Source organism: Tiliqua scincoides, chromosome 2 (genome assembly GCF_035046505.1).
Source record: "Tiliqua scincoides isolate rTilSci1 chromosome 2, rTilSci1.hap2, whole genome shotgun sequence".
In the NCBI taxonomy this organism is placed as follows: domain Eukaryota; kingdom Metazoa; phylum Chordata; class Lepidosauria; order Squamata; family Scincidae; genus Tiliqua; species Tiliqua scincoides.
The window spans coordinates 207,561,617-207,576,433 of NC_089822.1; the positions used below are offsets into that span (position 1 = coordinate 207,561,617).

Below are 14,817 nucleotides of genomic sequence, written 5' to 3' on the forward strand. Positions count from 1 at the left end.
AAAATATATAACCTAGATAAACAACAAGCTTCGTAGAAAACTGAGGAGTCAAGCAAGTGAGCATTCTTCAAGTTCATATGTGCAAAGCAAAACATATTCTTCAAATGAATTTCATTTAGGTCTGATCTGCTTTATCTTGTGTTCCAGTTTATAGTTCATCTTGGGATAGTACTCTGCTGATAATGCTAAAATAAGGACAAGTTGGGGTTGGTTTTGTAGAGGCTATACAAATGTGATTGAAACAAAGAGATGATGTATTGTGCTAATATTTATGGTGGTTTCTGTCCTCATTTCAGATGCAGCAGTGAAATTTCTGGAGAGAATAGCCTCTGAACTTGACCTGCAGTGTCAGAAAGTGGAAGTAAGCAATGTGAAACTCAGAATGTGCCTGAATCCACCATCTTACTGTCTCCCTATGCTTGGGGAGGGTGGTATCAGTCATCTTTTACACAGGAGGCTTTGTTCCAAAGTAAATGGTTACTTACTAGCTCACAGGGACAGTTACTATTTCCTTAGTAAGAATATTTATATACAGCTTTTCAACAAAAAAGGTTCCCAGAGCAATTTACAGAGAAAATCAAATAATTAAATGGCTCCGTCTCAGAAAGGCTCACAGTTTAAATAAATGCAGAAGAATACCAGCAAAGCCATTAGAAAAGACGTTGTGTGTGTGGGGTGTGTGTGCTACAACACAATGCTTTAATTTTACACTATTTAGTAGTAGTAGTAGTAGTAGTAGTAGTAGTAGTAGTAGTAACTTTATTGTCATTGTGCTACAGCACAATGAAATTTATGCACCATTGAGATACAAGCATAAATATATACTACAATTCCAACAATCACACTCTACACACTCACCCACACATTCTATTGAGGAGAATATCTTAACAGTACTTGCCCTTTACGTCTAATTTAGGCTGCTGCTTGTTCCATAGAACTGCAGGACAGATGTTGCTCAAACTTGTTGCATCTGATTAGTTTTACGGTCATATGCCTGCACACCAAGATGACTTTGGGTGCATGTTGGCTGATCATCCACATGGCTCCTGTGGGGTGGAACCTAGATCACATTTTGAATTCCAGAATCATTTCTGTGTGGCCAGAGAAATCTGTTCTTTAACATACTGCTCTGGACAGGAGACTGTTCCTTCCTTCTGAAGACTTGTGCAGTTGAGAGTCCCGTTCACATGTAGTGTTGTTTGAACCTTATCTCTGTGGTATGATCTCATGTGAGCTGGAACTTCATTTGAATGACACAGCCATGTGGGATGGGTACAGAGGGCATGTGGGTCTTCACTATCTATCTGATCAGCACCTGGCTAGAATAGCCAATTACATGGGAGAGCCCATTGTGATTGGTCCTGCCTACAAGATTGCATCATTCAGCTGCAGTTTTGTAGGACTGCATCATGGAGAAGCTGCTTCCCCACATGAAGGGGGGTTCATTGTTGAAATAAGGGGAGTTATTCAGTCATATTATTTGATTCAATTTCTGAGCTGTTTGAACCAACCAAGCATTCAGCATTATAAATTGGTAGCTATTCTAGGTGTAGGCATTTAACTGGTTATTAGTCTTTCTCAAGATTTAAACTCCTTAGGACCACTCTGATTATGTGGTTTTTATATATGCGATAGAGGCCGGAGTTAACTGTCTGTCATGACAGACAGACAGTTAAAGGTACTCTTTGCAAACAGGGAAATATCTGATTAGTGGCAACCACGTTGTGAGAAAAAATTCTGAGAAAGATGGTGTTCTGATTGGCTGTTTACGGTTTGCAGCAAACCTCTTGCAGTCTGTAATCCCCTGCAGAGCTGGCCATCCCATTAATCTCTTGTTACAGGTTCTCAATCTATTTCTGAATAGATCCATCCTGACCCTTCCAGCTTTATGTTCTGTATTTAGAACGATTCTTTGAACTTGACTATATATTTACTCTTTTCCTCTGTATAGGTAAAGCCTGGTTTTCCTCAGTGGCTCAAATGATCCATTGGAATTTGTGTGGAAACTACTACATAAAACAGTTAATTGGTGGGAACATAGACCAGAAAAAGAAAATGAGAAAGTTAAGATCTTGTGGGATTTTTGAATGCAAACTGATAAGGTTTTGGCGCACAACACACCAGACATTACAGTAATAGAACAAAAATAAAATGGCTATCATCGACAGCAATACCTGGTGATAGTAGGACTGATGAAAAAGAAGATGAAAAAAATCAGTAAATATCAGGATCTAGAAATTGAACTTCAAAGATTATGGCACAAAGCAGCAGTAGTCATCCCACTGGTGACTGGCACATTAGATGCAGTCCCCAAAACACTTGAATCACATTTTAAGCATATCTGAACATTGACAAAATTACTATAGGTCATATTCAAAAAACCACCCTGCTTGGTTCAGTGCACATTATTCGCAGATATATTATGACGTCCTAGGCCCCTGAGTGGGGCCCAACTAATAATTAACACCAAGTCCAGCTAAAGAACTGGCAGCTGTGTCCTGAGAAATCATAATAACAATCTGGGGGGGAGCGGCCAGTCAGCAGCCAAGCAGACGTGTCTTTCTCGAGCTCTTGAAAGGAACTCTGTTTTTCCCCAAAACTGCGGATCTGAGGAGATCCGAGGATTGTTTGTCAGGAGAGACAAACTCCTCCATGTGATGGCTGATCCCTGAGGAGATAAAGCCCGGCCAGGGGGCTTTCCCAGGAGATTCCGCCATCTTGGCAGCAATGGTGAAGAATTCATTTTGAATCAAGCTGAAGGCCCCCCGCAGGGAAAGACGTTGAAAGACTTAAGTGTTATTCCGTTTGTGTATGCCTGGCGTGGACTGAATAATTTGATTGCCTGGTTTGTTTTCTTGCTGTGAGAAGAGCTGTTTATCAGTGTGAAGAGAAATCGTAGAGGAGATTTACCAAGCTTGCTATGGATATATGAAAATATAATTACAACTTTACAACTTTGAATTTCGGTGGATTACAAATTAATTGTCCTTGGAAAGTGTGTGTATTGGAGCGTTTTTTTGCCTTGGTTTGTTACTATCGTTTGGGAGTGCCTGAAGGAGCGGCTGGATGTTTTGACATTCCTGCAGAGGAAGGAATGGCGTTGCCAAGGCTGCAAGTATAAATAAGATAAGAGAAATATAAATAAAACAACAGTGCACCAGTGACAGCTAGTGGATTTTAAAAGACAATGCAAGAACTGGATTTGTGTTTATAATTGAAGCAAGGAAGATAATACGCTGAGGACATCTAGTGGCTTTAAAGAACATTGCGAGCAGAAGGAAGGAAGAACGAAGATGGCGGGCAAAACAGTGCAAGTCTGAGGCTCACCAGTATCGGAGATGGGACTTGGAAAATTAGTACAAGAGGAACCGGAAGGGAAAGACTGGAAACAGACTGTGCAAGACAATGTAGAAAAACTGTTGGCAATGGTACAGCAACTAACAAACCAATCTGTACAAAGTCAAGCTAGTGTGGATGCTTTAACTAAATGATTAGATGATCTTACTGGACAACTGATGGAGGTGAAAATTACATAAGAGGAAAATAAACAAAAGATTGAGAGATTGGGACAAAAGATAAGAAAAGATCAAGCTAAAATATCGGAGATAGAAGAAAATCAGCATGATGCAGAGACAATGTTAATGGAAATTCAGACGGATAGTGCAGCTCGAGTGGTGAGGATACAAAATATACCAGAGGAGAAAGGAGAAGATACATTGCGACGGATTGTCAGATTAATATCAGAACAGATTGATACACTGATGGAGGAGATAGCTAAAGAATTGGACTCAGTGAGAAGAGTGAGCACTTTTTATCTGAGAAAACACGAATTACCAAGAGATATCCATGTGAAATTCATCAGAACCTTTTACAGAGATAAATTACTGAAGGCCTTGCAGGAAAAGGAATGGACAGTGGATGATGACAAAGTAAACATTTTGAGATGCGTTGCATGGAGAGTGAGGAAGAAGAGAAAAGAATATGAAAACCTGATAAAATTTTTAACAGAAAAGCAAATACTATATAGATGGCTTTCTCTGGAAGGTATATTTTTTCAATATCAGACACAGAGATATAATATAAATTCAACAATGAAAGCAGAAAATTTCTTGAGTATAGTGATGAAAGACGTGATGAGAAAGGAAGAAAAGGAGGAAGAGAAATCAAGAAGAAAAGAATTAGAAGAATATAGACTAAAAATGGAGTCGGATGAAAAGAAATCATGACTTAGAAGCAACAGATGAATCAGAGAGGGAAGTGCCTAGAGGAGAGAGTAAGAGGCACTCACCAATAGCAACAAGAAAAAGACAAGAAGAGAGGAAGACTAGTAAAAAGAAACGTGACGACTAATGACTAGGCACTAGGGCATTGTTGGTGAATAAAAAATTTGGAGAAGTTTTTGTGGCTTCAGATAAAAAAAAGAGGTGTTGCCATTTATGTTAAAGAAAGATTGAGATCAAAATTAATATATGCAATATAAGATGGATTATTGGACTTTGAGATGTAAGAAGAAACAGTAAAACAATGCATGATAAAACGGGCATAAAATATAGGCCATAATATCACAATAGATCAATGGGAACAGATCTGGAAGCATAATAAAAAACTTACTAGAGCAACAAATTTTATATTATTTTAGATATTATAGATAGAGAAAACGATGTATACCTAGTTATTATTATTTTAACTGTAGCGAGGATCTTATATGCTAGATATTGGAAGGATTCTACAATATTAATGAAAAATGAATTAATAGAGAAAATAATGAATGTGATGGAAATGGACAGACTTTTAGAAGTTTTGGATTAACAAAGAAAGACACAAATTGAGCAAGGGAAAAAACCCTTTTATGCTTGGTTGAAAATGAAGTTTTAGAAATATATGATAGGGCATTTAGATGATTGTATTACATATATATTATCTGTGATATGATACATATATGATGAATGAAAAATGATATTAAGAGGTAAATTTAGAAGAGGAATTGATTAAGTTATGTAATGATTTATTAGTTTTAGTGATATATGATAATGATATATGATTTCCTGCACCCTTTGTGTTTTTTGTGTCGTGAAGTGTGTTATGTTTTTTGTGTTATGTTATGTGTATTTGTTTATAGTTGTTTTTGAAAAAGAAAAAAATTTTAAAAACTGAAGCTTTGTTAGTTTATTATTTGTCATGAGTGCATTGTTGAGTACATTTTTAAAAGGTGATGCCAACCACTTACTTTCTTTCCCATTTTATCTGATTTTCCCCCCAGAGGTCCTGTAGTTATTATGGACTTGTTCTAATGTCTGCTGCAATCAATCTTAGTTGGAAAATACTGCATTTTATTACGTCACTGAAAATCAAACTTGAGAGTTGTGAATTTGGAACTGTCCGGTTTGACTGCAGGAAGGCTCCATGTCTGTTTGGATTCTGAGATTCACATTGATTCTGTCTCAAATGCTTTCTGTCCCATCCATTTCTTTTTTCAGACTTTTTTCTGTAATAAACAGACTTTTTTCAACTTTGCAAATAAGTCCAGTAAAACTACTGGTCCTTGAAGGCTTTCTTTCTGGCAGCCTGTCCATATGTGCCAATTAAACTAACACTTCTTTAAAAGTTTTCGTGTCTGGTCACCTCAAGGTGACTTTTGTTTTCCACGGGTAACCAAACAAGTGGCTCTGCATACCTGGATTTTGATAAAAGTTATTATATGTCTCCAGTACTTAATGGAGTGATCTTGCCATTGTGAGAAGTAAAAAAAACAATAAACCACGGTAAAGCTCAAAAATCACTACAAAATCCCAGCTAGAAGACTTTGAATCCAAGCAGACAGCATCCTTCTTTGTCCTATGCAACCAGGTTTCTTGCTATCGCTTGTAGGCAGAGCTTTCCCAGTGTGTGGGAACCTTCTGCTGAATTTTCTGTCCATGCAGCTCAAAAGAGAGGCCAAGCAATCTCCAAATGACCGTTTTCTATTACAGGTCTGCCCAGGCCGTGTGATCACCATTCTGACCTGGAAAGGGACAAACCCGCAGCTCCGCTCCATCTTGCTGAACTCCCATACAGATGTTGTACCAGTGTTTGAGGTTAGTAGTGGGGGTTGCATGCTGGGGATTTAGGTAGCAGACTTTGTTGCTGCCTGTTGTGTTGCTTTTAGAAAAAGGGCTTGTGGGATGAAAGTGTCCTTCTCTGGAGTGCTTTGCAACTGCCAGGAAAAAACTGGCTGGAAAGAGAAACTGTGATGTTACTGTCCACCGCTTGGTGGCACTCTTCTCTCCATTAGCCTCTGTTTTGACTCTACAGAGGATGCAGGTTACAGTGCTCTTGTATGGACACATACCACAAAAACCTTTGTCACCTGAATAGTTAGTGTAACCAAACATGTTTTTTCTGGTGATGACATTAGATGAGGAATGGGTTGCATGATACCCTTGATATGAGTCTCATATTTCAGCCAAAGGGAAGCCTTGCCCTTTAGTACATTCCAAACCCCAGGTTGTGTAAACCCAGTGCCACCTGGAGAGGAAAACAAAGAGCTGTAAGCCTTCAGACCAGGGCTTCTCAAACTGGGGCGTTGCAATGTCCCTGGCCTCTGCCCCCTTAAGGGGAAGGGGCAGGGGGAGGCAGCGACACGACCCCCAGGATCATGTCGCTAACTGGGGCGCAGGGACTGGCATGTACTCACCAGTTCCTGCATCAGCCTCCCAGGGGTGGAGGGAGCCCTGCGTGACTCTCCGCAGGGCTCCCCAGCCTTCCAAAAGTGAAAGTGTAGCAATTGCGCTCCATTTCCGTTTTTGCAGAGGCAGAGCGTGATAGCTGTGCTTTCGCTTTTAGAAGGCTGGGGAATCCTGCAGAGGGTCGTGCAGGGCTCCCTGCACCCCCGGGAGGCTGCAGCAGGGACTGGAGAGTACATGTCTGTCCCTGTGTCCCTGTTAGCGACGCGATCCTGGGGATCATGTCTCTGCCTCCACCCCCGCACCCCTGCAAGAACTTACTGCAGCTCAATGAGAACCGCTGCTTTAGACCGTTTCTTTAATAATTAGCAGTCGTTCATAGAATCACTGCTCTGCAAAGATACCCTTATTTCAGAACAGTACGTAACTATATCCCAAAACACCCTGGCTTTCAAGATGTCCTTGCCCCAAAACAGAGCGACATATTAACTCTTATTTTTTAAATGTTATCTGACATTGCTAACCACTGATATCTCCCTGAATGGAAAGTAGCAGGCACTTCCTCATTGTCCTCTCAGTTGTCAGAGGGTGCCAGGATGACTTTCCTGCAGTTGTTTGCTTGCTGTCATTGGACTGAGAAGATCACAAACCTGCTTTATTCCGCAGCCAACCCAGGCTGAACTGCATCCATGTTCCCTGCAGATGTCCTAAGTCAGGGGTCTCCAAACCCCTGCCTGGGTGCCATATGCAGCCTGCAGCAAGCCTCTATCCAGCCCGCAGCCAGCCTCTTGTCCCCCAAAAGCCTCTGGTCCACTTGGCCGAACGTGACAGGAACTATGCTCTGGTTGTGACTGGAGGGTGTTCTAAGGGCCAGAGAGGTTGAATGAATGAGCCCATTCATTCATTTATTCACTCATCTAAGTTCTATCTCTAATTTATTAATAAAAATTTTATATTTAAATTTTTTTTTGGCCCTCAACACCGTGCCAGGTATTTGATGCGGCCCTCTGGCTAAAATGTTTGGCGAGCCCTGTCCTAAGTGACAGCATTTGGCTAACTCCACCCTTGCTCCTGTGGGTGGTGGTGGAGGTGTATTTCAGTTTTAGAAATGATTTGGTGTCAAGATCAGGTTTGAAGGCCTTTGCAGACAAGCTAAGCATGATGGTGCTGTTGATTCACAGCCAGGTGTCCACTCACAGATATGAGAGATGATACTTTTCAAATTAGACAATGGCAGGATGACTGTATATTGATTTGTCCCTAGTAGAGAGCTGCACTCAGAACACGTAGAGCACTCTTTGTCTGAGTAAATGCTTTGAGAGGATCTGCCACTTCACTGATATTCCCCGTCTGCTGCAGGGATAGTTCTTTTCTTCAGTTTGTGCAGAGATTGCTTCTTGACTAGCCTGGTAATTGAAGGTGCCCTGAAATCCATGGCGTTCCCTACTCTGGTCCCTTAAAAGTAGTTTTATCACTTCTAGGGAGGAGAATGGATGTGTTCCCAAACTACTTTCCTTATGCAGTTTTAGTTGTAAGCTGTATCATATTTTGGTTGCTTCTACACTAATCATTTTCTCTGGAACAGACATCGTTGTCCATTCAGTGATTATGGAGAATTCAGAAGATGTCATTGTCAAACCATCACAATCCAGTGCTTTCTGCGTTGTCTGTCCATTAAAAAAATTCTTTTGCTTTGTGGCAGTTTTCTTATTTTGTACAGAATTGCAACACCAGGTTTCCACCTGTGGACCAGCACAGCAACCTTGATTTGCTTAAATTTCAAACATTTCATAAGTTAGAGATGTAAACTGATTCTGGCCCAACTGAATGTGTTCCCAGGGAAAAGAGGACCACAAAGGCATTGATCCAGTCACAGGAAGCCCCATTTTCCCCATAAGTGTGGGTTCTTTAATCCTGGACAGGAAACATTCTGAGGCAGCAAAACTCCCAATTACAAACAAACTTGACTACAGATCTCAGCACAGAAAACAACAAGGTATAAGAATTTAACAGGACATAAGCTTCTACCCATCCATTCACTCTCTGACATTTGCTCTTGCATACTTACTTCAAGCCAGCTGAATGTTAGCACACTGTGATGCTTAAAGTGGAGAGCAAAAGGTCAGTATCTAATTCTAGCTTCTGGGATTTTGCTTCTTCAATCCCTTTTTCTTCCTCAAGGAGTCTCGTAAACATGCATGGGTGAAGATGTCATCCACCATTGGCCATCTCAAGTTTTCTTTTCCAGCCTCCAGTGATGAGCGTAGATTGTTTACTGGAATTTTCCAGATAAATTAAGTAGGTGGTTGACCACAATTTCTCTGTCTCCTCATTCTTGAGACATGTGGACATCTAAACAGGTGTTTTTTGGAGGCCCCTCACTGCTGCAGGACTAATGGTCACCTGTCCCATTGTCTTGAGACAACAGGCAGGATTGTGCGACCTTTTGTTTGTGACCATGACTGTCTGTCATTTGCATTATTTTCACCTTGACCACCTCTTGCTTCACAGGGAAGGACATCTGGCCAGAGTCGCCAGACTGGACATCGTCACTTGCCCAACAGTGTTCTGCCTCCCCACAATAACTCAAAGCTAAAGAAACTGCAGTATCTTAACATGAGGAACGGGGGGGGGGGGGAGGAGAGAGAGAGTTGTTTGCTTGCCTGCAAAGTATCTTTTAGCTACATTCAGTTAATATGGCTACAGTCTGTCTCCCAAAATATTGTAGAGATAGCAGCATTCTGAAAGATGAGGCGGTGGGGGGGGGGAGAATAGAAAGAGAGGCTCTATACTGATATTAAGCCTGTAGTCAATGAACATTGATTAGAACATAATAAACATCATATTTTGTAGGCCACTTAGGATGCCTATGTGGTTGAAAAGCAGGGTATAAATTGAACAAATGACTAAATAAGTTATCGAGCCCTGAGCAGCAATTCAAAATGGAGTCCAGAGACTACCCCTCAAAAGGTAGCACTTTGGTTCTGAATCTGACACATATCTCTTCTCCCATTAAATTTACAATCCTCATTTTGGATGTTTACAATTATATTATTTTTATCGCTTCCTTGTTATTGGGAAGCAAAAGCAAACTAACAGAAACGTCATATTTTTATTGTCCTTGATGGACTTCTGACTGGGGATGGGGAGAGGGAAACAGGGAACTGAATTTGTATCCCTTTAGAATGAATCTAAGCAAACACCCCACTCTGCACTGCAGTTTAGGATGAGCGACAGATATTACTCCATCCTTCTTTTGGCTTAGTTATTGTAATAAAAACAGTTTTTTAAAAAAACTTCCTTGCTGTGCTAGAATGGAGCTGTGTTTATGCATTTTAACAACAGTTCTTTTCATTTTTCCTTTGATATGGCAATGGGCATTGTGGAATTTCAGTGGGTGATACAACACTATTCTAAGTGGAACCACAGTTGTAGTTCCACTTACAGCTGAACACCAATGCCTAAGCCACACTGAAGGACCCTAGTGTGGAAAGGATCCTCCTTATGAAGGGTAGGATGACTGAGCTTGCTGCTCAATTCCAACTAATATAGGTTCTCATGTCTCTGTTATGATGGCAGGAGGTGCCTTTCTTGCCCTCACAGCTTTTTCTTTGCTGCTGTAGCCAGGGTGTCACACTGGCCAAGCCTCTTGTCCTCCATCACCCCCCTCTTCCTGATATGCTCTGTGTTGCTTTCCTCTCTACAGGAATACTGGCACTATGATCCCTTTGCAGCTGTCAAGGATTCTGAGGGAAATATCTACGCACGTGGAGCTCAGGATATGAAATGTGTCTCCATCCAGTAAGTCTAACCACCTGCCCTTGTCACCCTCAGGCTGTGCAGTATAGAATGCATCTGTTAATTCAAAGGACTGCTTTCTAGTTACCCCTTGGAGAGTGATGGGAGTGGAGACACAAAGCTGAGAGGATCATTCTAACCCACAGGGCTCACACTAAGTCCTTGTTTTAGATACGTCTGTGTAAATCTGTAGCATGTGGTGGAAGTTAGCTGACAAGTTAATCCTGATTAGCTATTGTAGATGTGTTCTTGTACCGTGTATTAAGTGGAGGTTGTTGGTCTAGTGTCCAGAAGGGAAACTGCACTAGGTGGGCTGCTGAAACATAGGAGTACTATTCCTGGCTAGATGTGGTTGTATGAAAGCTTGCTAGCAGGAAAGAGATGTAGTCACTTCTGCTATTACAGGTGTTTTCTCAACATATGTTGGCTATAATGCGATCAATAAATACTGTGAAACACTGTGAAATGTGAACACATATGTGTGTTGGGTATTATGTGATACCTCTACTGCTTGGAGGAATACAGTGTTTGCATCAACAGAGTCTCCATGTCAATATCACTTGTCCCTCTGCCTATGTCTGAATAACTCAGCAATATCAAAACTATCCTCTTCCCCTATTAAGTTATCTTCACTTTTTTTTAAAGTGTTAAATTTGCTGTAATTCATTATTAAACATGTACTTAACATTTATTTAAACTGTGCAATCCTTTGTGTTAGGCGAACTCAATGGTTCTCAAACTCTTGTGTAGAGCTTGAGCCACTCGAAATGTTGCAGCGGCGGGGGGATGGTGGCAACGCAATCGAAATGATTGCGCTGCCAGCGGGGACCCAGGGGCTTGATTGCTACTCACCCCATCTGCTGCAATGTCTGGAGGGTGCAGGGAGCCCCGCAGAGCCCTTTGTAGAGTTCCCTGTGCCTCAAAACATTGAAGCAATGTGATCACGACCCTTTTCTGGTTTCGTGATCGCAACCTGGAAGTGAGTCGCAGTGGCATTTCGTCAACGTTTTGAGGCATGGAGAATTCTGCAAAGGGCTCTGCGGGGCTCCCTGCATCCTCTGGATGCTGCAGCAGACAGGGGTGAGTAGAAATCAAGCCCTTGGGTCCCACTGGCAATCACTCCAGTTGCGTTGCCACCATCCTCCTGCCCCACCCCTTACAAGGGGAAATGCAGAGCTTCTTAGGCTGGGGCATCACAAGGCCCCAGTTTGAGAACTTCTGGGCTAACTACTGTATTTGTTTCAATTTTGAGTACAATAATAGTTTTGGTGGTCTGCCCCAACTCTATCTTTTCCTTAAGCAATATTATTTGTATTGCATAATTTTCTATCATACAACTATCATAGCAGAAATGATTGTACAACCTTTGGGACCATTTGGTTTGTAAGGTTGACGTGAACAACTTACTTCCATCCTGCCCTGCAAAGTGTGTCTTTGGATCAAGGAGACACTCATCCAGGCTTCAACTAAATGTAGCCTTGCTGGATCCACCAAGGGTTCTGTCTGCCACTAAATAAAACTTCTCTCTTTTTAGGTACATAGAGGCCATCCGAAGACTGAAAGCAGAAGGGAGACACTTCCCTCGAACAATTCACATGAGCTTTGTCCCAGGTAAATTAAGAAATAAGGAGCATGATGCAGCCGGTGTCTTCTAGCATTAGCCCAAAGTAACAACCTGTGTTTGAGAAAGCCCACAGGAGCTGGCAAAGTGAAATCTTTTTTCAGCACAAATCTGCTACAGTCCGCTCTCTCTGCATTGATCTGGGTGACAGCATTTACCCTCCGCCCCCAAGCACACATTTCTGACCTCACAGTTTAGCTAATTAAATAATAGGGGAACAAAATGGGCTAAGCAAAGAAAGAAATAAACAGTTCTATAGAGAGAGATAATGATAGTGATTAAAGCCTAATTCTTTCCCTTTATTTTACTTGTCTCTAATATTTTCTCCTCCCTTCCCAATTCTTTTTTTCCCTTTCCCCAAGCTTTAAATCCTGGGATTCTCAGCCCCTCCACCTGCAGTACTTTCCTTGGAACACTAGAGGGCACCTGCAAAATGTACGCACAGTAAAACTAGACATGGCCAAACTAGATGTGGCATGTGAAGTCTAGAATGTCTCCCAGCATTCTTTTCTTTTACTAAAAGCAGCTACAGCACTCCTGGGTTCAGATCAAAGCTGCAGCCCTGGAGGAAGGAGGTGTTAGTCCTGGTGTAACACCCCTCCCCCCAAGCTGTTGTAGCCATGGAGGAGGGAAAAAGAGTGGTTCAATATAGCTATCTGTCTTTTTTATTATTATTATTATTATTCAGTGGCTAATAGCAGATTCCAGAGGGAGTGGGAGTTAAATTAGAGAAATAACAGGAAAGTCTTGATGTATGCCCTTTCCTTAATGCCAGAGCTCTCTTTCAAACTATTCCCCTTTGCTGCTTTCCAGCAAAGCAAAAAAAAAAAAAAAAAAATTTAGCCTTCTGTTCCAGCCTAATTAAACCAAAATGCTAATACCTGCTGCTTCTGCTACTTTTTCCACGTTGTTCACATCAGTGGCTTTCGGGCCCTTTGAACAGACAGACAGCAATTTTTGATTTATGTATCTCAGGGAACAGTTTTGAAAAGGTTGATAATGAGTGGCTCTTGGAGAAATTTGGCATATGGAACGCTGATGAAAGCAGCTGTTCAGCCTCTGTGGCTGTGTGCCAGTCCCTAGATGGATCACCACTGTGGGCTGGATTGCAACAAGCAGAAGCTTTCTGGGTTCCTGTCCTGAGCTTCCAGTTGCAGTGGGCGATTGCTTTTCACTCTGGAGTTTATAGATATGGCTCTTCCATAGAACAAAGCCACTGTGAGATACAGGAAGCTGGACTAGATGGGCCTATTGCCTGATCCAGTGGGACTGTTCTTATGTTGAAGCAAGGGGCATATTTGGTGACTTTCTTACTGGATATTTGTTTTTATGCAGATGAAGAGATTGGAGGACACAAAGGAATGGAAATGTTTGTGAAGAGACCTGAGTTTGCAACACTTAATGTTGGCTTTGCTTTGGATGAGGGTGAGAATCTGTCAGCCTAACAGTACTGGGGAGGCTTTCTTTGAAAATATTCTATATGAGAGAACCCGCCTGCCTGCCTGCTTTCCTTCTTGCTGAAATTATCCATGGAGATTATGTGGGCTTCCTCCTTAGCACTAGCCATTGCCATTCTGGCACAGACTCACTGCCCAAGGAAAAAGAGCCTTCAGGGTCTTTTAGAGAATTTTAGTGATATAAGAATGGAGTTGCATTTCCCTGGCAGTGTAGGGGTAACAGTTAGAGCAGTGGTTCCCAAACTGTGGATTGGGACCCACCAGTGGGTTGCAACCTGTTTTTTGGTGGGTCACAAAACTGGCAAGCTGATAGCTGACAAAGAAAATGTATTGAGCCCCATGGAGAGCGAAACTGCACCACAAGTGTGCATTTACCTATAATAGGCAACCATGCCTTGGCTCTTATCAAAGGCCAGGCGAAGGGGAACACTCGGCCACCAGAATAGCTCAACAAATGCTCCAGAGGGCAGCCCCCCCCCCCTCCAACATTGTAAAAAGGATAAAAACAGAGGCATAAATGGCTGGTAAATTGAGACTACTACTATTACTATTAAGTTTCATAAAGCTGGGTGGGTCCCAATATAATATTTTTAAAAGTGGGTTCCAGTACTAAAATATTTGGGAACCACTGCAGTAGAGTGTCATTTTTAAAAGTGGGTCTCAGTACTAAAAAGTTTGGGAATCACTGGGTTAGAGTGTTGAACCAGGAAAACCAGAATTCAAATCTCCACTTAGCAGGGAAGTTTCTAGGATACCTTGGACTGGTTACTTCCTATCAGACTCACCTACCTTACAGGGTTGGTGATGATAAAAAGAAGGGGAGGAACCATGCACACTATTCTGAATTTCATGGAGAAAGGGTTGTGCGCTGTTTGTTCATTTTTTCATATTATAAATACGCTGATTTTGAGAAGCTGCCAATACAGCTTCCCACCCAATGTTGCTGTGAAAAACCTGTATTGTAGCTATTCTGATTTGCTGTTTTCTTCCTCTCTCTTCTCCCAGGCCTGGCAAACCCAACAGACACCTTCACTGTATTTTATGGCGAGAAATGCCCTTGGTGTAAGTAAGAATGCCAAATCCATCTTTTTCTCTGTTTATGGTTTCCTACCACATACCTGACTGTTACTTCTGAGCCTGCATCTTAAGATCTATGTCGAAAATGAAGCCTCACACAAGAAAAGATGTACACCTATCTCATTCACTCATTCAAGGCATGAACCCTTCGGAACATTTTCTGGACTTCTGCTGTATGCATGCTGTTGCTGCAAAATAGAGA

The 14,817-nt window shown here is 41.7% G+C and overlaps 1 protein-coding gene across 4 annotated transcripts in view; it reads left to right on the forward strand.

Annotated features, from left to right (window-relative positions):
* ACY1 (aminoacylase 1) overlaps positions 1-14,817 on the forward strand; it is a 33,186-nt gene that overhangs the window by 8,210 nt on the left and 10,159 nt on the right. For all 4 annotated transcript variants that reach the window (XM_066614018.1, XM_066614020.1, XM_066614019.1 and 1 more), the window contains 6 exons: positions 297-361; positions 5,970-6,074; positions 10,369-10,463; positions 11,995-12,071; positions 13,417-13,506; positions 14,544-14,600. In XM_066614018.1, the coding sequence (XP_066470115.1) occupies positions 297-361; positions 5,970-6,074; positions 10,369-10,463; positions 11,995-12,071; positions 13,417-13,506; positions 14,544-14,600 (489 nt within the window). The remainder of the gene's footprint in view (positions 1-296; positions 362-5,969; positions 6,075-10,368; positions 10,464-11,994; positions 12,072-13,416; positions 13,507-14,543; positions 14,601-14,817) is intronic.